A 25,971-nucleotide genomic window follows, 5' to 3' on the forward strand; every position below is an offset into this window, starting at 1 on the left:
CACGTTTTTTATGTTATAAACAAGGCTCGAGTTAATGTGCAGATACCTGAGATCCACATTGAGGGTAAAAGTGAATAATACAAGCTGTGAAAGCAAGGGTAGCGTTTGATCCTAACCAGCAGAACCGGGGAGGGGTGACCAAATCACCAAGTTCTGCACTTGCTTTAGCCAGAACTGTCTAATGTGAAATAGGCAGAAAATTGTACTTAAATGTGAAATATGTGATAAAATGATTCCCAAAAAGAGGGACGGGGGGCTAGTTTAACGAGGTCCAACGTACGAGCCCCAGAAGTACTGTGTGCAAAGCAGGTACGAGGTTCCTCTGAAGTAAAAGACAAGGAGAGGAGATACTGTAAGGTGAGGGTGGTCAAAGGTAACCACACACCTGATCAAGTGAAAAAGGGGGGAATCCCCTTTATGGAACTAGGGCTCTCACACACCCAGCAAGCTAGGTGTCATGCTTCATCATATGAGCCTGCCCCTCGTCAGGTCGGCGCTGCAATACCTGACGGGCTCCCATACCGGGGCTCTTTAGCGGGGATCTTTTGTTCCTCCCGGTGGGTGCAGTGGTGGTGAGGGGCCTAGTGTGTGTAGATGTCAGGAAGTTGAATTATAACAGGTCAGTTAGTCCTAACCGTAATTTATTCATAAGGTAAACCGCCTGATTAAAAAGTAGAGTGGCAGTGCACTAGATGCAATGTGTCTTGTTATATGTGCCTTGCTCTCGGTTGATCGATATGTTGCATGCTTCTAATGTCAGGGGGATCTGGGCACTTCCTCAGGATCAAAGTGAACACTATCTACACTACCCGGTCAAGTGAAATCTATGTACCACGTTCTCAGGTCAATGACCTATAATGTTGTCTAGTATTACTTGCAACAGTTGCCGGCGGTTAAAATTGGACACTGATGTGGGTCCCGCGTTTGAGCACGCCGAGCCTGTGACCTACCCTGCCGCCAGAACCGGTTCACTTGACCGCGTAGTGTAGATAGTGTTCACTTTGACCCTGAGGAAGTGCCCAGATTCCCCTGACATTAGAGGTAGGAGGAATTACACAATGCCCAGGCCTCTATCCCATACTATAAAGGCCTGCCAGATATTCAGACAGTTGTCATTATCACTACCCTGGTCCAATCTAGCCATTTTGGAGTCAGTTTTAACCCAATCCTGGCAAATTTCCCTTTGAGCTATTAAAACCAGGTACAACAATAAGCCTCTATGTGTATGTCTCAACTTCTTGCTCAGCGTGCCATCGTCTACAAATAGTACTATAGTTACATTTAAGTTGATTTTCTCTCCAGAAGTACCACATAAGGCTTCCTCGACTCCCCTCCAGAAGGCAAAGAGTCTGGGACACTCATAGCAGATGTGTAGATCGTTAGCCTGGATAAGGTCACATCTTGGGCATTTGGGATTTGAAAAAGGAACTAACTTTGCTATCCTGGCAGGGGTGTAATATAATTAATAGCAAAGAAGTGGTTCTTCTTAAGATTTGCCAGCTTAACATACTTGTACAGCAGCTTCAAGGAGGGTTCATAAAGATCTTCAATGTCACATTCTAGGGGGACCTGATTCCATATATGATGTGGTGGGGGGAGTTCCTTATCCTCTGCCTCTACAAACCTCTTGTACCATTTTGAGATTTCTTTACGTTTAGGATTTACGTCTTTAAAGGAATGTTCAACCTCCCATATCCCTTGAATTTCCCTCTTCTCCACGGCAAACCAAGAGACTAATTTCATATATTTAAATCTGGAAAGGCCCCCTCCAATCCTTGCTCTTAAAGCCTCCCAGGGATGTACCTCCTCAGAAGATACCAAATCTGACCAGATGGTGATACCTGCTCTTTTGATTGATATTGCCAGGCTATCCTTAACCCCTTCGATGCTGCGCAGATTCCGCCGCTGTGCTGGCGGAATCTTGCGCGGGCGTGGTCATGACGGAATGGTTCCGTCATGAGCACAGCTCAACCGTGGGTCATGACGGAACCATTCCGTCATGAGCACCGAAGGGGTTAAGACACTCCGGTGTCCCAGGGGAGTCCCAGATTGGGGCATACTCAGAGTAATACCCTATCCCCCATCTGGTTCTGACCCTATACTACAGACTAAGGGCATCCTTTAGAACTTTCAAACAAACTTTTTTGAAATACCTAGGAGTTCCGAATTTATATAGGAAACCTTCTCCGCCCTCCTGCCTTACCATCTCTGCTAAAAGTCTGCCCCAAGTTGACTCGTCTGGTTTCGAGAGCATCATCCAGATATTTTTAAATTGAAAGACAAAACAATACCACTTTATATCCGGAAGAGCCAACCCCTTTAATCAGCCTACGCCTAAGCTTCTTTCAAGCCAGTCTGGCCCCTTTATGGGCCCAGATAAAACTTGTGATCTTACTCTGGATTTTGCTGATATTGATTCATCTTAGCCACAAAATATGTAGAGGGTGCTATCTCCTTAAATCTTCAAGGATATTCTTGAGGTATTCCCCCCAATTCACGCTAGACCATCCGTCCAAGTAGTTGGTGATATTAACCCCTTCAGTGCCCATGACGAGCTGGACTCGTCATGGGCTGCGGTGGCGCTGTGCCCATGACGAGTCCAGCTCGTCATGAACTCCGCCCGCTAATACAAAGCGCGGCACTGGGCGGGGAAAGGGGCGGGCATGCAAGGGGTTAAAGCCCAGATATCTAATGGAGTTGGTTGCCCAGTGAAAAGGAGCTAGCGTCCAAAGTTGGGGAAGGCTACTCGCTGGAATAGTTAGATTAGGATATGTGACTTTTCTTTATTGATCAGGAGGCCCAACACCTGCTCAAACTGTCCAAAACCTGCACCAAAGAAGGAAGAAAAGCCTTTGGGTTGGTAAGGAGGACATAATGCACAAACAAATTAATTTTGTGAGAGCAACCGCCAAAGCAGATGCTAGATATCTCCTGCGTCTGTCTTATTATTACGTCTAAGGGTTCCACCACTCAGGCAGACCGGAGTGGAATAAGGGGGCATCCCTGCCTAATTACCCCTCTCCAGTTTGATAAGTTTGGAATACTGACCATTTATTTGAATAACCGCCGTGAGAGAAGTGTAGGCTGCCATGGTTTTACCCTCCATAAAGGACTCCATATGAATCTTATCCAGCACAGCCCCAAGGAATGCCTAGATCACCTGGTCAAAACCTTTATCCACATCAAAAGATATCAGCATAGCTGGGATGGTTCAGCTATGTGCTTTCTCAAACAGTGAGATAACCGTTGGATTTTATCAGCTTCTTGTTGGTTGCGGATAAAACTAAACTGATCCTGATTGACCAATCTGGGAAGGAGATGTTCCAACCTATTTGCCAATATTTTCGTATATAGTCTTACATCAGTATTTAAAGGCGCAATGGGTCTATATGATGAGCAGTAACTCTGATGCATACCAGACTTGGGAACAAAAGCAATGTCTGCTTCACACATGGTAGGGCCTAGACTAGTATGCTGAGTAAAGGAGTTAAACAGATATTTTAGATGGTCCTGCAGGGCTGAGAGAAAAGTGTTATAAAACTTGAGTGTGAGACCATCTGGCCCCAGAGATTTCCCTCCAGACATCGCTTGTCTCAGCAGGTTCTATGGGAGCTTTGGAAGGTTAGTGATTTAACACACAATGAACATCTTTCACAGTTGTCAGCAACCTATGTTATTCTGTGCATAATACAACTTTAAAATATTGAGTTGCATTTACCCAGCGCTTTCTGCCTCAGTCTCATAATTCCAGTGATCCGAGCCATAAGTAAAGCATAGGACCACAGCAGAAAGAAAGGAAACACTATCAAGATGTATATCCTGATTGTATGGCCATTTTCACTTACATTTCTTGCTATGGCAATTTCCTCCACATTGTTTCTGACATAAAACTGTTTTCATCTCTTAATTACTACACTATATTTAAGCTTGCGGCTTCAATGTAGTGGGGTTGTCTCCAGTACTCTTTCCGTTTACACATTCATAGTAATAGCAACCATCCTCTGTGACCTCACCTCTGCCCACAGAAACTTAAAATGTCCCAAGGCATTGGCGATATATTTGAAAGTTACAGAATTTGGCTTCAATAGCGAGGCTGCATGCATGTATGAACGTTTCAGCAAAATTAACAAAACATGTTTTCTGCTTGTGGATGAGCCTTGGGTGGGCCGGGGGGCTTTCTTGGGAGGGCCTGGCTCACCCTCTAAAATCGTTCAGTGACTCTCTATAAACTGGCATGAGTTAAATTTAAAGAACTCTAACCATGACAGATGGTGAAAAACACAGCACTGTCTCAGCAAATCAGGGACGCCTGGTATATATCTCATACCTTTGTCTATACCCCATGTCTATGTATATACCCTACTTGCTTAAAAATACCTTGATGGGTCAACGCAATGTAAACTGAGGGCTTTCTACATTGCACACTTCTTCCAAACACCTCACTCGTAAGTGCTGTGACCTAAGGAAAGGCAGAAGCACATCTATGGTCACTCATGCCTGATTTCATATTGCAAAAACAACAAGGTGATGGGTGGAATGCTTGAAATAATCTCAGCCACCCGTCAATAGCTAAGGTGCATCCTAATCCATTGTTTTTCACCCACTATGATACCTCAATTTGGACCCAGCCATATGCAAATCAGTCTTGACCTTGCTCCTCATGGGAACAGTCCAGCCCGAACTGCCAGGCCAGGTCCTCTCTGAACCGGAACACAAGAAACGTAGGGCCGGTTTCTCCCTAGTTAGGGATCTTCAGCCAGGTATAGCTTGGTTCCAGTGACACAGTGAGCCCGGGACCCATGTATGGGCATATCCAGCGCACTAGGGCATCAAATACAAAAACAACAAGGTGATGGATGGAATACTTGAATTAATCTCAGCATCTGGCAATCCCTCGGGCTGCATTCCAACCCATTGCAAAATAACAATGGATCGGGTTGCGGCCAAGAGTGGCTGAGATTAATTCAAGCTTTCTATCCAACACCGTTTTGTGTATTTACGATTTCATTGAGCTTTAAACATAGGTTCACTAAAATATTAAACACTATTTAAATCATGTACCCTACACAGTATAGCTTGCCATCCACGTGGACAAGCCAAGGCACAAGTTGGGGGGTACATGCAAGTGCACGGCGTCCACCCACTATTTTCACAGGGTGAATGCCGTACACCCTGCAAGAGGTGGGCCCCACTGAAATATGCTGAACTTGTCCCAGTGTAATTTTCAGGCAATCGGACGCATTAAGCAGTGCCTGCACATTGTCTGCTTTCTTTGAGAGAAGCAACGTGCTGGTGGCGAAGGGGCTTTCCTATTTCAGTCTCCAATTGGGCCCATTACAAAGGCCAAATTAAAGGGGCCATCCGGCCTCCTTTTGCCCCACTATCCTGGCACCCAGCTATCTGAGCCTCACACCTAGATGCAAGGGACGGGAAACAAAAGCACACAGCTTGTTATCTCTTCACACATACTTGAGAGGCATGTTTTTTTAGTTTGTCCCACCCCTGTATAAAAGAGATATGCATTCACTGTAAAAGTGTCAAATGTGCTGCTCTGTCCAGTATTTACACAATTAACATTTTAAATACCATTTTTTTTCTATAGCACTAATCTTCCCAATGTAGGGTGTCACATTGCTTTACATCATACATACACATTATACATTGACAATAAATCATATAAATGTGTAAATCAATGTCCAGGATATGTTACATAAGACAGTGAGCGTTATACAGTGTAGAAGTTCATGTGCTTCATAGGTCGCTGTGTTTTATTAGAAGGATTACAATTTATGAACTGCGATTAACAGAATGATCTGTGTTAAAAGCAGTAATCCACTTACCTAGCTACATAAAATAAAAATATTTGATTTTATTTAAAACTGGGAGTAGAGAAAACATAGATTTCTCCAGCAAATTTGTTACCCTCCGAAGTTACCTTACCATTATTAATGTTCCTTGGAATTTACTGGACACACAAAGATCTCTACAGCAGGTGCCTTAACCCCATATGATACTTAAAAATGCAGAGTTTGTGACCAATTAAGCAGAATAGATTTACTGCCATGTATCTCCTTGTTATCAATTTCTTTGTGGCAGAGTTTTTACAAAATAACTGTATAAATTGAGGCACACATTTTGCATCAATTTTTTGGCACAACCCTGATGCAAAATCGAATTTGTTAAATCTCGTAATGCACTCATGATAGACCTGTGAAACATATGTGTGCGGTGTTAAGATCTGATGTCACTTCCTGTGAGGTTATGGGTTGTGATGCCACTTCCTATGATGTCACTTTGTGATGCCGCGCTGTGATGTCATGCACTATGATGTCACTTATATACTGACTAACTCTTCTAGTCCCCCCACTTCTATTTTAGGACTTGTGCCCTGTGGCAAGCGCTTCTGTGCTCCACATGGGAATAGAAAGCGCTATATAAATGCAACAATTCCATATCTATGTGAGAGTTCGTGCCTGTTGCCGGAGAGAGGGAGATTGTTCTCACTCTAGAATGCTGTTTCCAGAGGATGTGAAGGGTGATTTCATTATGAACTGGGATACTATCGCTGAGTCTAGAGAAGTCCGTGTGCCCCCTTCTCTGCTGGCTAAAAAGGCGCTCATCAACAACGTGAACATGTCGAATGGGAGCAACTGCTCGGGGTGTTTACTTCTTTTATTCTAAATTACTGTAAAAGTCTCGGGACAACCTCTGGGTTACAGTGCAGACTTTCAGGGCCGCAACGGGCCTACTTGCACACCGGGGGCAAACAATAAGCGCTTTTATTTCAAATGCAACTAGCTCCATGGAGCAGATTAGGAGAAAAAGAATCCCCTCCCGCCCCCACCTCTGGCCTGCGGCCCTGAACGACCCCACCACCTGCATGCACCCTACGCCCTAAGCTGTCACGGGATTTGTAGTGCGCCATTGTAAAGAAACGAGAGGCAAGTGCTTTCAGGATAAAGGCCCAGTGGGTGGGGGAGGGAGGGTTTTTCTGCATACAGTGAAAGGACTGAGCTGCGGGAACTTTTTCCACTCGGTAAAGAGGGGTTAGCAATGGCATTTTTTTTGTTCTGCTTGTTCATGCGATTACAGCTCCCATTCCGTGTTGCAGCAATGCTTTGTGCTGAGGGCTGAATTCCCGTGCAGCGGCGGTCTTGGCTTCACATGCACTCGCTCGTCTCTGACAGGCGGGCTGCAGAAAACCGGGAGTAGCATGTTATTCCTGTATATTGTGGGGTCTCACGCAGGCTGCACTTGTGTCTCCGTCATAAAAAAAAAATGTAGATTCTGCGATATTTCTGCAAATTGAAAGCGCTTTTTTTGCGGGGGGGGGGGGATAACTGGTGGGGGGAAAATCTGTGGAGCCATCATTATTCTGTCTTTGCAGATAAACTTCAGGTGCGTTGTGGTATTATTTCAGGGTGAGCTGCTCGTAAATATTCCAAGTGGTATTTCAATTTCAGTTTATGAGATGAAGGGTTTTCCTTACTAGTTTTCCTTACGTGAAGCCCGCGAAGAATGCCAGTTGCTTCCCGCTTACTAAAATATAGATTCCCTTATCCTACAAATAAAAAAAGTTGCCACTTTAATTTCCAAGCAAGAAATGTGCTCATCACCTTTAATTGTTTTTTCCCTAAATACTAGTACACCAACATAAGACGGTGGGGGTTTAGGAGGGCAGATCTGCATTTTTTTCCTGAGACGTCTCTTTCTTTGATTGCAGGGCACGGCGCACAGGACAGCCGGATCGGAGTCCTCGCAGTCACACGCCGCCTCCCAGTCAAGGGAATCCTTTGTGCCAAGCCATGGGAGCGCCTTCCACTTGCCCGACTCCCAGCATTACTACTCCAGCTCCACGCTGCCCGCGCAGAGGGTGAGCTCGCCTCTGTCCATGCAGCAGGGCGGCTCCCCCACCAAGCTCCAGCGGGTGGGCTCCGCCTCGGAGAGCACGGGGTACAGCACCACGCAGCGGGTCTCCTCCCCCAAGCAGTCCCCCAACAGACTAGCCAAGTCCTACAGCACCAGCTCACCCATTAATATCGTCGTCTCATCGGCTGGACTCGCACCCTCCCCATTGCGGGTGACCTCTCCGCCCACCATCCAGTCCAACATCTCCTCCTCACCTATCCATCAGCTCAGCTCCACCATCGGGACCTACGCCACGCTATCTCCAACGAAACGTCTGGTGCACACGTCAGATCAATACAACAAGCATCCGGAACTGTACGCGAGTGCTACCCTGCAGAGACCTGGCAGCCTATCAGGTAAGCATGAACCCTGTCTTTTGGCGTCACTGTAACCTTTGAATTAAAGTAGCACCCGGTACGCGAGTGCCGCGTGCATAGCATAGTACGTTCTCAGTCAGTGTAGACAGTGAGCGAGGGTATTATTACATTCGATACTGATTACAGTAGTTGTGGAAGAGGGGGGGTCATGATTTTTTGTGTAATCCCGCCCAAGTTGATTTCTGCAGGTGATGGTTGTCTTGTGCATGTGTTGACACCTGTCAAGGCGACGTATGCAGGCATCGGTGACATTGTTTATTGAGGAAACTTTGCCGTTTTTAAAAGTGATGGTACGTTTTAACATATACATTTAAAGCACCTACCATTTCTGCTCATTTTTGCCCTGATATTGGCTGTGATATTTAGTACCACTATTTGCATATAGAGATCTCCTGTCACACAACTTCACAGTTTGGTGATATGGAATTAAATGCACGTATTTTGAAAAAAAAATACTTTTGTGGTTTGTCAATATATACAGCAGTATTGTCACGTGTTATCTCTTTGTTGTTGTTCGGCATCCCCACAAATTAAGTGCTGGACCTATTTGCTTGAATGTCCATGATTTAAATATATAAAAATGTTGAGGGGGGTTTGATCCTCAAAGTCCCAGACCATGATGACGGGAAATGAACGACCCTTCAGTTAGCACAGTGCAATGCAATTTGTTTTGCAAAATGTACATTACTGTATAGCAAGTTTTGCTATTGCTGTTCATCTTGAAGTTTTTATATACCATGTAATATAAATTGGATTTGTAAAGTGCTGCTTGTCACCTGTGAGGGTGTCTTGGTACGGAGTAGATAAGCGTAGGCATGTGGTGAGGGCTGGGCCTGAATACAGCAGTCTAGATGGTCCAGCAAGAAGACTAGTTGAATAGCCAGGCCTTCAGTTTCTTGTAGAATTCAAGAAGTGAGGAGGGGGAGGAACTGATGTGTTTGGAGAGGTCGCTCTAGGATTTGGCGGCTTGGTAGGAAAATGATCAGCCTGCTGTTCTGCTTCTGTGGATGTGTGGTATGTGTGTGAGTGAGAGTGATGCTGAGCAAAGTTGTCTGGTGGGTTGGTGGAAGTGAAGCTGTTGATTAAGGTATGCGGGTCCTGTGTTGTATAGTGACTTAAATGCAAGTGTGAGAAGTTTTAACTAGCAGCGCTTCTCGAGGGGGAGCCATTGGAGGTCTTTTTGTTTTTTGTTTTTTTGTTAAGTACTTTTTATTGAAGATAAAAAGTTGTACGCATTACAAAAAATAAGGAAAATATGCCTTATTTAACAATGTATAACATAAATAAATTTGGTTGAACCAGAAATTCCTTAATAACATAGGAATATGGAAAAAATAAGTGTTGTGACAAACAGAATGAACAGGGAATGTTATTATGCAGTTTATACATTTTTACAAAACAGAATAGAGGAGAAAAGGAAAAAAGAAGAAAAACAAGAGAAGAAAAAGAAAAGAAATAAAGTAAGTATTAGGAAAATGATGAGTGTGAAGATAAGAAGGTGGTAAAGAGAAGTCAAAGTAAGTCAGACTTGATTTTCTGAGATAAAGAACAAGAAGGAACAGTGGTATTCTATGTTCATCACAAACAAGGTTCCACCAAGCCATAATAGATAACTTAGAGTTATCTTTCCAACATGATAAAATAACTTTAAAAGCAAGAGTGATAAACAAGTCAAATAAAACAGGTTTTGAAGATAAGTTATCAAAATCAGCAGACAAAGTACAGAAAAAAACATTTTGGAAAGAAAGTGGAATATTACATGAGAAAATCAATAAGCATTTGCCGAAATAGTTATCCAAAATACAATAACTTTAGGACAATAATAGAGTAGATGACTCAAAGTACCATCAGAAGCAAGACATGACCAGTAGGAGGATGAAATAGAGGGGTCAATTTTATGAAGAAAACAGGGGTAATTACAGCTCTATTATAGATAACAAATAAAGATTGGGTTATATTGGCAGCTTTAGAGGTTTTAAATACTTTACTCCATAATAAGTCCCATTGTTGGATAGATAATGAATGGGATAAATCTTTCTCCCATAATAGTTCAATGGAAGATTTATTTCTCATAGTGATAGGGGAAGAAAGAGATTTATATATGAAGGAAGCTTTAGGGGTGGAGTCAGTAGGAAGGTCGTATAACGGTGTCACACGAATGAAAGGTGTAACATCAGGTGTAAAGTTGTTGCTTAATAAATAAGTATGGAGTACAGTAATTCATTGATTATATTGTTGGAGACAAGAATCAGGAAGGTCATACTTCTCCTGCAATTGTGGGAAGGATAAAATAAAATTATGGGAAGTCAAATGATGCACCTAAATAAATACCCTTTTCCTTCCACTGTTTGCAGTAAAATGATTTGTGGCAAAATTTAATAAATTGATTGTACCAAATAGAGGATGCAAGAAAGGATTGACGAGAATCAGATCCTTGGTTAACAAGCATTTACAATGCAATGGTCTCGGCATTGGTAAAGTTAGAGCTATTGGCATTGCTCATGACATTATTTTTGTTTGTTTTTGTTTTTAAAACATTTAAAGGAACGGCATTGTCATGAGCAATGCCAATAGCTCTAACTTTAACAATGCCGAGACCGTTGCATTGTAAATGCTTGTCTGATTATCTAGCAGATGCCCAAGTAGTTAAATTCAGTGGGGTACACCCAATAGTCACGAATATCCATGTCTCCCATGAAGATTTAGCTTTACATAAATAGTATGGGTCGGGATGGACAGGATAGCAGTGGTTTCAAGGGCCTTATAGAACATTTGCAACCCGCAATCCCTAAGGGCAAGTGTTCATCCAGAAACTAAAACATGTTTCCTTAAAGTCTGTCCAAAACGCAAAAAACAAGTGTAGCCACTGATATTAAGTCACAGGATCCTTCACCCAACACAATGGTTGCCCTGACACCTACGTGGAAATGGTTTCCAAAAGTACACAGCAAAAGAATTGCTCTGCATAAACTGTTTGATTTTAGAGAATATCACAACTTCACTGAATAAACGAAACCCACTTAAAAGGATTTACAAATAAACCTGTTCATCAGCTCAGCTGGCAAAAGTCGGTAACACGTACTAAAACGGGATACAGATGTCAATATGAAATAAAACCAAAAGGACACGTTTGTAAACAAAACAACTTTATTGGTTATCCGGCTTATACGATGTAATTAAGGCCTTGGCATCAACTTAAACTAGATAATTAATAGCATTCTGGCAGGATGAAGGACTTGAGACGGCAGGCTCCGCCATTTCCTACAAATTGTAAAGTACTGACACTTCCGTGTTAAGAGAAGTTTAAGGCTGTGTCCCAGGACAGGCAACTGATCACAAACATTAAAGACGATTGTTTAAATACGCCAACGATGAAGTTAATGTTTGGCTTGTTGACACATTTGCACTTTCCTAGCAGGGCTGTGGTCAGTTCGCCTGCGAGTCTGAGAACTCTCACCGCCTGAGAAGGAACCGGAGAACCCTTACAGCAGAGAAACAGTACGACGGCAGCAGACAATATATGAAACTACAACAGAGTTTGTTTTGTCCCCATAACCGAAAGAAGGGACGAAACGGAGACGTTTCATCTCCCACGTCACATTATCTCGCACACAAAAAACAGTTTGGACACTTTGGACTGGGCGGTCCATAAGTGGTCAGCGGATACCGAACAGTGGGCTTATCTATTTTTTTTGACACTTTGTTATTTTAGCAGGAACAAGTCTTGAGTAATTAACGGGGAGGGATCAGGTGTCACCGATTTGAGAGGCCACGGAGGCAGTATCGAGCCCCACCTGAGATCCATGAAAGATTGCAAACATAAACCACCGTCGCCATAAGATAGCAATCCACGGGCAACATCGGATCCACTTACAAGGAGCCCACATTTTTATTAAATATCATTGCCATCATTGGAAGTAGTGACAGTAGAATCGGGGGTACCCGCAAAACCTAAATTGAGGGGGAAACGTTCGGAGCTCAACTCAACAAAGAGGAGGCGACGAACTGCTCCGCAAATCGGCCAACTCAAACGCAGGTGATAAACAAACCATGCTCACCTTCCAACACCAGATCACTTTGCACCACCATCTAAACAATGGCGTCCGCCTTTTAAGTAGGGGGAGGGGTAAAGCGGACGTAGTTGTCACGTGAGGTCGCCCCTACCCTTCCACGCGCAGTATACTTTACTCAGGCGGAGCCTCTCTCCAGGCAACCGTCATAGATAACAGAAAACGCCAAAAACAAAAAAAGGACTACACAATCATTAGCAAGAATACAACGGACCCGCAAAACCTAAATTGAGGGGGAAACGTTCGGAGCTCAACTCAACAAAGAGGAGGCGACGAACTGCTCCGCAAATCGGCCAACTCAAACACAGGTGATAAACAAACCATGCTCACCTTCCAACACCAGATCACTTCGCACCACCATCTAAACAATGGCGTCCGCCTTTTATGTAGGGGGAGGGGTAAAGCGGACGTAGTTGTCACGTGAGGTCGCCCCTACCCTTCCACGCGCAGTATACTTTACTCAGGCGGAGCCTCTCTCCGGGCAACCGTCATAGATAACAGAAAACGCAAAAAACAAAAAAAGGACTACACAATCATTAGCAAGAATACAACGGAAGCACATTTCTCACTTACTACTCGACTTGGAGTGAAGAAGTGTGAGTTTAGCACGGATATCCAAGTGGACGGGGATGACACACCACCGCCTTTCTCCGAGGCACAGCAGAAAATGCCTCGGAGAAAGGGAGTGTCCTTTTCGGATTGGGGGGCGTGTTTTGCTGTTGTCTCCTCCCTGAGACTTCTCGCAAAAAACACGCCCCCCGATCCGAAAAGGACGGGGCTTCAACGGAGTGACTGGACCTCTTCTCCAGTGGCTGGCCAGCATTTAAGAGGCCAGCCAATGGAGAACAGGAGAGAAGAGGGGCGGGTGCAAGCCCCTCTTCTCAAAGTCACTCAAACTCATTAAATCTCGGAGCGAGACTGCGCAAGCGCAGCCTTTCGCAGCCGAGACCTAAAAAGGGTGTGTAATAAATAGTGGGAGTACTTAAGAATAGAGGTTTTAGATATAATTGGACATGGAAACAAAATTTCGAAAAGAAAATTCTTGTAATAAAGAACATTAAAAAACAACCCATTTTGGTGTTGGAAAATCATGGTAATCTTTAGATATAGCATAAAAGTGATGGATTAAAAAGGCAGTGTGATATAACTTGAAGTCAGGAAATCGTACACCCCCTTTTTGGTCTAATTAGCTTCGATAAGGCAATGCGAGCGCACTTGTTATTCTAAAAGAACTTAATACAGATGGAATTTATTTGGGAAAAATAATAATTAGGAATTTGAAAAGGTAACATAGAAAGTAAAACAAGCATTGTCATAGCCAATAGGTCTCGCCTTTGGGACCTTATAAGTGTTTAGCCATGCAACAGTTGCATAACTAAATACTTATAAGGTCTCAAAAGCGAGACCTATTGGCTATACCAAGCGGCCATGCGGCCGGGAAAGTGATCGCGATCGCGATCAAACATCAAAGCGGCCGTGAAAGTAATCGCAGCGCGCACGCCCGCGCACATGCACTGTAGCTCTAGGCTGGCCTGGTAGCACTTTTTGGAGCCCTCTCAATAAGTCTCGCCAGACCAGCGCATGCGCTGGGTCAGGCGAGGCCTAAAAAAGGACATGAGGGACAATCATCATTTTAATTGTATCTAATCTAGCCGAAAAATATAAAAATAGGGGAGACCAGAAAGATAATAATTTTTGAAGTTTAGATTTTAATACAGCGAAATTATGAACATGTGTATCAGGTATAGTGGGGGAAAACGAGACTCCTAAATATTTAATCTTCTGGGAACACCATGTTAAATTAGTTTTGTGGAACATATAATAATAATAAGAAGAGTTTAGTGGTAGGATTTCGGTTTTAGAAAAATTTAATTTGTAACCAGAGACCTTGGAAAATAGCGTAAACTCTTGCAAAAAAGGATCAAGGGAAGTAGAGGGATTAGACATACACATTAAAACATCATCTGCATAAGCAGAAAGTTGTATTTCTTGAGAGTTGACTTTAAATCCAGTAATACCAGGGTTGCACCTGATTCGCTCAAGAAAAGGCTCCAAACAGAGGAGAAAAAATATTGAAGAAAGAGGACAGCTTAGTCTAGTGCCTCTGTGGAGTTTAAAAAATGGGGAAAATGGCCATTAACAAACACACAGGTACTTGGTTCAGTATATAATAGTTTGATTAAAGAAATAAATCTGTGACCAAAACCAAACCATCTAAGGGTAGAAAACATAATTGCCAATTTATACGATCAAATGCTTTCTCAGCATCAAGCAACAAGGCTGCTTGGGGAGAAGGAAACTTTTTCACAAGGGCAACAATATTAGAGAACATTCTGGAATTATCGATGCAATCCTGACCTTAATGAAACCTGATTGGTCAGGCTTAATTAGAAGGGGAATTATATCATTCAAACAGGATGCTAAAATGTTTGCAAAGACTTTACAATCATAATTGATTAACTAAATGGGTCGGTAATTTTTACATAAGGTAGGGTCTTTAACGGGCTTGGGGATAATAATTATAAGGGCTGCTAAAAAAGAACCACCGACCTTAGAATTAGACAAAAACGAAGTGTAGAGTTCAAGTAATTTGGGAGCAAAAATGGATGAGAAAAATAAGAGAAGCTCAACAGAGAAGCCGTCAGGGCCAGGAGCTTTGGCTTTTTTTTTTTAGAGATTTAAGAGCATTGGTAATTTCCAGAAGGGAAATATCTTTTTCGAGGGAGGAAAGAATGTCAGGAATGGAAGGGGGATTAGGGAGTCCCCGAAAAAAAGATTCAATAGCCTCAGCGGGTTCTGTATCCTCAGTATATAATTGTTCGTAATAAGACTGAAAGGCATTAGTAATGTTAGAATCTGAAGACAGCGTCTTATTACTATGTTCAAATCGAATGGGGCCAACAGTTTTCCCCTCTGATTTAATTTTTAAATAATTGGCTAACATTTGCCAGTGGAGCACTTTGAGGAGTGCTGTGGTGGTGGTTCGATGCGGGAGGTCGAGGATGAGTCTGGCCGCGGCATTTTGGATCATTTGAAGTCTGTGAAGGAATTAGGTTGGGATGCCAGTGTAGATTGCATTGCCATAGTCCAATCTGCTTGTAATTAGGGCCTGTGTAATAGTACGTCCACTGGGAGCCACTTGAAGAATTTACGTAATATGCAGAGGATGTGGAAGTATGAGGAGGTAACCTCGTTGACTTGAGAATTCATGGTGAGGTTGGTGCCCAGGATGAGGTTTAGGTTGCTACAGTGGTCGATTGGGGTGTGTGTGGGTCTAAGATCGGCGGGCCACCAGGTGGAGCCTTAAGGTGAGCTCGTATTCCTGAAGATCAGGACTTCAGTTTTGTAAGTGTCAAGCTTGGGGCAGTTTTCTTACATCCAATTGACTTCGCTGGTCATGGATTGTTAGAAGTTTGTCTTGGTGGTGACGGTGTTGCCTAAGAGGAAAAAAATGAGCTGGGTGTCTTCAGCATAGGCGATGATGTTAATTCCGTAGGATCTGATGATGTTTGCCAGAGGAGTCATGTATATGTTGAAAAGTGTGGGGCTGCGTGATGATCCTTGTGGGACTCTGCAGATAGGGTCCTTGCATTCGATGTGAACGGCAAAAGCCTGACTTGCGTTCTTCCAAAGAGGAATGAAGCTATGCATTTGAGTGCTAGTCATTGTATTCCCACAGTGTGTAATTTGGTGACGAGTGTGTGGCGGGAGACGGTGTCGAATTTGGCAGAGAGGTCGAGGAGGATGGCAGTCTGGCCACGGTCGAGGATGGTGCTTATGTTGTCTGTGGCAGTGATGATGGCTGCTTCGGAGGTGTGGTTGTTTTGGAATCCTCATTGCGAGTCGTCTAGGAATCTGAGGCATTTTAGGTGCCTCAAGAGTTGTCTGTTGATGGTCTTCTCAATGACTTTGGCTGCGAAGGGGAGCAGTGAGATGGGTCGGTAGTTTCTGAGTACTTCAGGGTTGGCGGAGGTTTTGTTTAGGAGAATAGTGATTTCTGCATGTTTCCAGGTGTCTGGGTAGCTGGCTTTTTTGAGGGAGGTGTTGATGATGAAATTGAGTACAGCACTGATTGTGGCTATTCCCTGGTTGTAGATGTGGTGAGGGCTGGGGTCTGTTGGGGCCCTGATTGGACTGTGTTCATTATTGCTGCACTTCCTCAATGGATAGAGAGTTCCATGCTGTCAGTTGGTAGTTTTGGATTGATGAGGTTAGCAGGCTGGGAAGGTCGATGGGGGGTGGCTGAGTTTCGAGGATGCTGTAGGTCTTGGTGATTTGTTCATGGAAGAAGTCAGAAAGGTTGTTGCAGTGAATTGTGGGTTGGTGGTGGTTTGAGCTGTGGCTGTTGGGTTGGTGAATTCCTTGACGATGGCGAACATTTCCTTGCAGTTGTAGGAGCTAGATTCGATTCTCAGGGTCAGGGCCTTTTTCTTTGTCTATTTTTCTTGATGATGATAGTGTCTAAGTGCAGCCTTGTACGTTTTTCTTGTGCTGCTTTCTCAGGTGGTTCTTAATTTCCGGGGCTTGGGGGGGCCGCCGAGCTTTTTGCCAGGGCCGGTTTTCGGTCGATTTTGTTACAGGGCTGATTTTGCAGCTATGCTGAAAAAATGGCCCTGTAACAAAAACGACCCCAGGGGCCCAAAACCGGCCCCTACCCGTGCAGCGCACCAGGGGATTGCCGGTGCCCGCTACAGCCAGTCTGGCCCTGGCCATAACAAAGGCCGAACTTAAGGGCCCACTTGGCCTTCTTTGTCCGAGTATCCAGGCTGGAGGCTGCCTGTAGCCTCACACCTAGATCTAAATGCAGAGGAAGGGAAACAAACGCAGCAGCTTGTTAACACTTCAAAGTCACATAAGAGAGGCATGATTTTGACTTTGTTGGGTCCCCCATACATAATAGATATTCATGCACTGTGTAAGAACGTCAGATGCATTACTCCCAGTGCAAAATAACAATTTAAATACCAGTATTTTTTATTTGTTTTACAGCGCTATTCATCCCAATGTAGCGTGCCAGATCACTTTACAGCAAACATACATATTATATTGTCAATAAATCACACACGTTTTTAAATCATTGCACAGGATGTTACATAAGACAGTGAGGGTTACTGGGTGTAGTAGTCACATTTCATACTTCAAAGCTCACTGTGCTATACTTGAAGGATTACAATGCAACTGCATGTAACAAAAGGATCTCTGTGTATAAAGCAGTAACCTACTTACCTAGCTACATAATATAAAATCTGCCATCTGCATGTTACACGATGTGGTTTGCAGGAGGAGCATTAACCCTGTATGCTACTTTAAGTCAAAACTAGAACTAGACAAAACAGATCTTTCCATCAAATGTGTTAACCACCAGGCAGCTAAAGCAATCACACCTACATGGAAATGTGCTGCACATGGAATATTATGCCTGGTGGGGTAGGCTGGCAGCAGAGTTAGTTTGGCAATCGTTGGGTAAAGAAACCTGTCCCTCTCCGTAATGTCACTTCCTGTGATGTCACTCCTGCAATGCCACGCGCCCCTGATGTCACTTCCTGTGATACTACCTAACTTGAAGAGTCCCCCCCACTTCTTTTTTTTTAGGACTTGTGCCCTGTTTGCAGGTGTACTAAATAAACACTAATGGTGAGATGAGTTATTCTGCAGTGTGCGCTACACATCTGTGCTTTTCTCTCGATAGTTCTCAGGCAGATATACACACTCTCTCATGCAGGCACACACAAACACATACACTCGCATCTGTCACACAAAGCAACATCAGAAACACGTGTTTTTTAACTTACATAGATTCTGTTACTCTAAAGGCCTGCTGAAAGGCCAAGCCTACCAATCTCCATGATATGCAATTTCAGGAGATTCATGCCAAGTAAAAGTGCACGTTTAGGGTAATCAGATATAAAAGCTGGGGGGGGAGATTACAAAAAGGAAGGACCTCCTCAAGCCCTCTCCTAGCTTCTATTAGGGTTGGATGTTCCATTCCTATCCGGAGCAGGGACAGGACTTGGGATCCCACCCCTGGTGTTATCCTTGGATTTCAGATGCTTGTAGGGACACTGATGAGCGCCCAACAGAATCACTGTAGCAGTTGTCCAGCGAACTGAAGGCATGCACAGTGCAACTGTTAAATTACGTTGATTGTGCCAGTATGAGGGCATGTAGCTGAATAATGCTCTTCACACATGCACAATGGAAATATCACGGCAGGTTGAGTCCTCAGCCCCCTTCCTTCTGTCAGCTCGCAGGGCAAAGGAGTGGGACACCATTTAGCGTGCATGAAAACATGCACGCTAAATGGACATGCATGGACATGTTTGAGTTTTCATACAAACTGGCTCAGGCGAAAGCTGCATTCAGTGCAATGGATACGTATGGGGCCTGGGTGGCAGGGCTCTTTACACCAGTCACCACTGGAAGTATGGGATTAATGACTAGCAGGTAGCTAGGATCCAACAACATAGAGGGGCAAAGCCCTTCAGAAAGCTTTCAAGGTTCTTTATACCACTGAAGGAGGGTGACTGTTTCCCTTCATAACCACTTCCTGGGCCTCAATCGAGCACAACAACATTACTCGTAGGCAGCTTTCAGAATGCCCACTGGAGCATTACCCAGGCTCATTTTCCAATCTCTAAAATGTAAAAACATGGTATTTAGGGCATATCCCATCCTTGTACCATAGGTAAAATACCGTACCAAAATCCAATTAGATAGAAGCAAAGTCACTGACTACAACCTTTTGCACACTGTTCCTTCATGTGAACTCAATTGTGATACCAGTTTCTGGAAAATTCTTATGTATAGAGCCACTATAGCCATGCCATTTTCCATGACCACCATATTAAACACCATAGCAAGGACATATTCCACAGTACTCTATTATTATGTAATGGAACAATATCCAAATAATTTTCCACTTATGCCAGTGTGTAAAAAGTGCATGTACACCATCATGGTCCTCCAACTCACAACTGCACCTCTGTGAAGTGTAGATCTACCCTCACACTCAGACATCTACATCTTCCTCACTATGGCTATTAAATGGCCTTTCCGTTGACAGGGGCACAATCTCCAACTAACCAGATCCACCACAACAGAGCAGAAGGAGTTGCCCAGAGATGCACTAGATCGAGGTCTGAACAACCCACCACAGAAATACCAGAGGTCAGAAAAACGTATACCATTGATACTCTATGTCCTCCACCCAGATCCAGGTCTTCTGTAAAGAACCTCCAATCAAGGCTGACCTCCAAGTCCCCTTAAGTCCTTTGCTCTTTGCCCTCCTGCTCTGTACACAGTCCAGACCCAGAATATTTATGAAAGCTGTCTGAGATAGTAATCCAGCTGAAACAAATAGGATACTCTACAGAAAAATCCCAATAAACATGAAAGTTGTAGATTGAGTGCCAGCACCAGTTAGAACACAGTGCTGGGAAGAACACCATCCAACGAAGGACACGCCTCACCACACACAGACCTATTTATTCGTCAGACCCCACCAGGCAAAAGAATACAAGAAGAGCAGAACTAGTGGGAGATGTGAATTACATCTTCCCATCTGAGCCAAGATGTTCAATCACAGGCATATCACTTTATGTCCCTTATTGGTAGAATCACTTTGGAGTGCGTCAAAAATAAAAATAATTGCGTCTGAATAATACATCAGCGAAGCAGCAAGCTGGAGACGTAAGGCTATGTGCAAGTAAAAAACCAATAAGACATCCCAAGGAATTGGTTGCAACTATCTGCTGCACTAATTGTCTCAACTAGGCAATTCCCATGTATACACCTACCCAGGCGGGCAACTAGAGCCAAATTTCGGGGGGGGGGGCTGAAACAGATTTCGGGGGGGGAGCTAAGTCTTCCAGCCATAGGCAGAGTGGCTGTAAGAAGGGGTGAAAACACAACAAAAGCCTCATTAACGAGTAAATGGTCTTTTAAAGACCCGTGAAGTACTTTGGTGCGGCTGCAATTAGAGGGACGCCAGCCCGCGAGGCAGTCTCAGCCGGGCTGTCACACACGACGGGGGGGGGGGCTGAAGCCCGGTGAGCCCAATGGGTGTTGCGCGCCTGCACCTACCTGTGCTCCCTCCATTTTATATGAGAGCAATAAGAAGAGTTAATATGTTATTTTCCCTCCTCGCATACAAGTCAAAATGTAGCTGGTGTTTGGATTGCATCACAGGTTCCTGGGAGTTGCTGTAAATTAATTTTCTAAGGGCAACCTTGGACAGAAAACCTCTCATGCCACTAAATTTATCGCACAACTGTTGCAAATCCGTCTGCCACCAGATGAAATAACAAACTGAATTTGAAAGGTTTAGCACAGTCCCTGGTTTCAGGGCAGTCGGCAACAAGGCACTGACATCTTGGACTTCACTTCTAGAGCAAAGGAGCTGAAAGAAACCGTGGAGAAGAGGAACCACAATAACCACGGCAGGGAAATGATAGCTTCAACCCCACTGATCACACCTTGCCTAGCAAGCAAAGAGAACTCCCTCTTCCATCTTTCGTCATCCACACATAGTAAATACATCAGCCATGCAAGGATGGCCAATGTTCACTCCAAGTCCAGCAAAAATCCATGCCATGACCCCCGGTCCCCAGCCTCTAAAGGTCTGCCACCAAAAAAAGGAAGCAGCACCAGGAAAGAAGGATGGAGGACAACAGATGACCTGTTGGTAATGCATAGGAGAGTTCGAAAGCTGCTCAACAGGGCTAGAATCCTTACCTTAACACACAATAGATGTAATGCCCCAGCACTACTGCCCCATTATGTGCACAGCATTGAGTGAAGGGACACACCTCTCAGCTTTAGACCCTGTGCACCTAGGAAACACTGCAAACTTATTAACACAGCACATTCTCTCAAGCTGCAACAGCACATTCACGCCACAACTGAAAATCCCCCTCTGGATCCATCATGATGAAATAAAGGAGAAGCCAACTACAACCATAAGCCAGATCCAGCCTGGTGATCTGGATACCCAATAAATCAAACATGCAACAACACAGTGTAGGCGTTGCCAACCAAACACTTCTCCATGCAGATCCATCCACGAGCACTGACAAAATGGGCCACCAGAAAATAAACAATTAAAAACGGTCCAGAAACAATAAGGGAGATAAGAGGGTGCCCTTACAAGCTTCTGGAAGTATTCCGAAGGTTGTGAGGTTCGATAGAGGACTAATCCTAACAACCAACAATGACCAATATTCCCCTGATTTACCACTAACACTGGCTTCCAGAGCAGTGTGCTGCTCAGCTTAAAGCACTGCAGCACCTCACCAGGGGTAGTAAGCAGGATAAAAATGCAGGAACAATACAATTACAATTCAGTAAAATAGAAATCAAGTTAAGACAGAAGGGTGAAAAAGGCAAAGCACATCCTGCATTAGGATCAGTTCGCAACACAACAAGGAGAGTAATGGTGCCATGTAAATGGTCTTGGAAGATCACCGTCCACGTCAGAAGAAAGAGGCCCACGCCTGGCAGCAATGAGAGCCAAGGCTAGAGAGAGCATGGCACACAATGCAGTAGAATGAAACTAGTAAGTTAGAGAAAACAGGTGGGTATAAAAGAAACATGGATGGTCTCCAAATACCGGGGCACCTAAAGGGATTTATCAACACCTGTGATGGTCCCTACTCACCTAGCCTACTTTGTCAGTGGCCGGTTTAAGCTAATCTCATGAACTCAAATAAAAGACCATTTTATGCATCATTATTCATATTTGCTGTGGCTGTTAAAGCCTGGTCACCAAACCCTCAGTCTTGATAAAATGCTAAGCGCAATAATTATACGTTTCTACCATCTTGAAAGAGCCCAATTAGGAAACTAAAGTGTGTTAGGCCATGGACTGGTAGTTTAACCAAGCTAGATACTGTATGTACCAAAATTTCAAAAAGAAAAAAAAGCTGTTCCTCGATGTGGGCATATAGGTGAAGGACAACAATTGTAGGTGTTTGTTTGTGTGAGCTAGATCTTACGTATCTAGCATCAAGCATGCTTTATAAAACATGTGAAATATAAAAATATGACACTCGTGAGAGTGGATGAATTCTTTCTGCTTTTTGTACCTTTCTTTTTAATTAAGCAGAATTTATTTCTAGCACCATCATTTATAGCAGGTTCTTTGCTAATCTTTCTGGTTTGTTCGGCCTCTGAAGAGTTGCTTTTAATTAGATAATGTTATTGATGTAGTGAATAGAAACGAGACCATGGTCTGTGTCACGTTTTGCAGGAGTTACAAAAGAAACAATAGGCCCAATATTTATATATCCGTCTCTGCCTACAGTTAGTCATTACTGAGACGCAACTGAAGGTCGAACGGTGCATGTTCAAGCCTCACTCCTGCAGCTGTAAAGTACGTACCTAGAGTTTTGTTATTGCTGTTCCCCATTATGGGATAAGCCTCAACTTACTTCCCAAAGAACATCATTACATTGTCTCCCAATTACCCGTCTCACAAAAAACAATCCTCCTTACCCACCTGCTAAATACATTAAACGTGCCCTAACCCCACTAGAAAGTCACACTTGTATGCACCCAGAACAGTCAGATCATTTCTGTATCTTGTGGTCTGGTCTCATCTCTCTCAGCAGAAATGCCAACGTGTGACTAATAGTGGTCTCACCTAAGCATCAACCATTGGATTGATACTCTTTTTGTTTTCTTGGTGCTTCCTGTTACTCAAGTGTCAGTTGTAGAAGTACCCCTGCAACATATGCCCTCACTTTTGTTAGCACAAGACACAATCAACGTTTTGCTAAATCAACGTTTGTCCTTACTCATATTTGTGGACTGCTAGCGGAGTCAATGCTCCATCCTTTCCAAATGGTCTGCCCTTTGGACTTCAAGTAGGCCTTCCAGCTTTGAAAAGGTTGTCACTGTGTGATTGAGAAGGCAGGGTCTCGAAGAGGGCAGGTCTTGAAATGGGTTAGTGCTCCTGGACAGTTACATTGATGGAAGGACATTTGTTGGATTTGGCCCTTTTTGCAGGGTTATCCCCAAACTTTTTGCTTCTTCCTCCTATTTTTTCTTGACCTATTGTTGTTGGCTATAGGACTATGGGCACTTTACCACTGCTAATCGGGGCTAAAGTGCATATGTTCTTGGTGTAAATTGTGAAGATGATTGGTTATCCATGATTGGCCTATTTGATTTACTGGTAAGTCCCTAGTAAAGTGCACTGGGTGTGCCAGGGCCTGCAAATCAAATGCTACTAGTGGGCCTACAGCACTGATTGTGCAACCCATATGAGTAACCCAGACCTGCCACTGTAGTATCTGTGTGCAGTTGTGATTGCCATGTCGACTTGACAAGTGCACCTACTTGCCAGTCCCTAATCTTCCCTTTTCTTACATATAAGTCACCCCTAAGGTAGGCCCAAGGTATCCCTGTGGGCAGGGTGCTGTGCTTGATAAAGGTCGGACATGTACTGGTGTGTGTGACATGTCCTGGTAGTGAATTACAGTGCAATCTGTTTTTCACTAGGGAAAGGCTATCTGTTCTATAGAATAGAACAGTAGTTTTTTTTATAACATCTTATAAATATAACTTCCCATTAGGACCAGATAGGAAAATAGAGTTGAGTATGCCTGGACTCAGAATAAAAAAATGTATCTTTTAGTAAAGATGATTTATATAATGTGTGTTTGATTATACCACTTTTAGAAAGTGGGTATTTTCTTGCTTAGCATCCTGTGTGCCTCTGCTGGTTTGTGGATTTACTGTCTGGCTTTAGAGTGACAGGGGCTGGGGATGTGCATTCTCTCAGACAGCCACTGGGGGGGGGGGGGTGATGTGTGTCCTGCCTTTCCTGAATGAGTCAGGGCTGGGCTGAATAGACCTGGGCTACATTCAGAGTAGTAGGATGAGTTTTCACTACCACCTGAATAGGCCTGGTCTGTATTTAGAGTGGTGGGAGGAGATTTTCATGCACCTGAATAGGGCCTGTCTCCCTTGCACAATGCTGTCTCCACCCCCTATGGCCATGTTGCACCAGTGAGGACAGAACTGGGTTGTACTGGGCTTAGAGACCCTTGCACAAAAAGAAGAAAGACATTTTTGGGTATAAGCATTAGACCTTAAACCCCAGAACTGTAGATCATTTCTGGAATTCAAGAGGAACCTTTGCCAAGGAGAATTACTGTAGAAACTGAAGGAGAAGTGCTGCCCCTTTGCTGTGTGTTGTGTGGGGTTGGGCTGCAGTAGCTGATTCTGTCAAGGAAAGGATAAGGACTTTGCTGTGTGCTGTGTCCCCTGCTTGAGGAAGATCTCCAAGGGCCTGGGTGTGCTGGCCTGTTCGGAAGTCTCTGGGACACAAAGACTTCACCTCCAGCTCCCCTAAACTTCCTTGTTGGGAGTTCTGACCTGCCAAGAGGTGCCTGTGATTGTGTTGGGCCTCTGGAGGTTGTTCCTGCTGTTGGGAGCTGGAAAAGCAACTCAACAACAAGAAAATCAACGCATCGCTCTTCTTGCGGCTGTTTTTCTGATGCAGCACTGCTGTGTGAGAAGAATCTCCAACCATCGCCGTGCCAAGCTACCCAGGAGGTGAGCAGGGGTTAGCTAAAGTGTATATCCCTTTTACCCTGACTAGAAGCAAGGGTCCCTATTTGGACAAAGGTACCTAACTCTGCCAACTAGAGACCCTTATTTCTAACAACATTGAAGTAGGCGAGGCATGATGAAGGGTGGGGTTTTACATCAGGCCTTGTTCGAGCAGGCACTCCTATCATCCCCAAACAGCAGACAAAAGACTCCAAAGCCATCTGCAGTGTCCCAGGGAAGTTGTAAAAATACGTAGTGGTTTCATTTAACTCTGCTGAGACGCCAAACATGCTTGGAAACTACTGTATGTAGGAGTTTAACCATGACATTATGCTTACTTGTGATTGGCTCTTCACTCAATGACAGTATAATACCGTGGCCATACAGTAGCACTGTGTGAATTAAGCAAGTCTGTTACTTTTGTGGGTAGCGACCCAGTCTTCCCTCACCAACAGCATCTGATGCATGCATTTTACTTGGACAGTGTCATATAGGTATTTCAGGGCACTATATGCACTGGAGGGATTATTTTGCGAAATACAGTGGCTATTTTACAGCACAAGGCCAAAAAGTAGTTTTTGTCACAATCTCTTCTGTGCAATCTATTGCATAGTACCTGATTTGTATTTTATAACCATGCACTCTACTGACATATTACGTCACGACATTTGGAAGTCAACTCTTGGTGCAGATTCACGTTAATTTCATGTTCATGTAGTTGAATCTGTCCCAAGACTTGCCTTCCCAAATAGTGTGACATAATAGGTCAGTAGCGGGCTGGGTTGTAAAAAATACATATGTGGTGTCGACGCAGGACTGACCACTAGCAAGCAAGGATTTTTAGACAAATGAAAAGCAAAAGCAAGCAATGGGTGGAATTGGAATTCCACCAGGCATACACAACATGTCACTAAGCGATAGACGAGTGCTGTCTACGCTCAACCTAAAAATGTAGTTTGCTGAATGTGAACAGTGGAAGGATACAAGATAACCACACAAAAGAATGTTAAAGAAGCTATGCTCCATAGCAGGGACTAATACAAGAAGAAAAAGAAAAAGCC

The 25,971-nt window shown here is 43.9% G+C and overlaps 1 protein-coding gene across 12 annotated transcripts in view; it reads left to right on the forward strand.

Moving 5' to 3' along the window:
- The window catches only part of CTNND2 (catenin delta 2), a 3,222,299-nt gene that overhangs the window by 1,568,522 nt on the left and 1,627,806 nt on the right, over nt 1-25,971 (forward strand). For all 12 annotated transcript variants that reach the window (XM_085606754.1, XM_085606755.1, XM_085606763.1 and 9 more), the window contains one exon: nt 7,724-8,264. In XM_085606754.1, coding sequence (XP_085462880.1) covers nt 7,724-8,264 — 541 coding nt within the window. The remainder of the gene's footprint in view (nt 1-7,723; nt 8,265-25,971) is intronic.

This window comes from Triturus cristatus, chromosome 5_2 (genome assembly GCF_964204655.1).
Source record: "Triturus cristatus chromosome 5_2, aTriCri1.1, whole genome shotgun sequence".
NCBI classification, from domain to species: domain Eukaryota; kingdom Metazoa; phylum Chordata; class Amphibia; order Caudata; family Salamandridae; genus Triturus; species Triturus cristatus.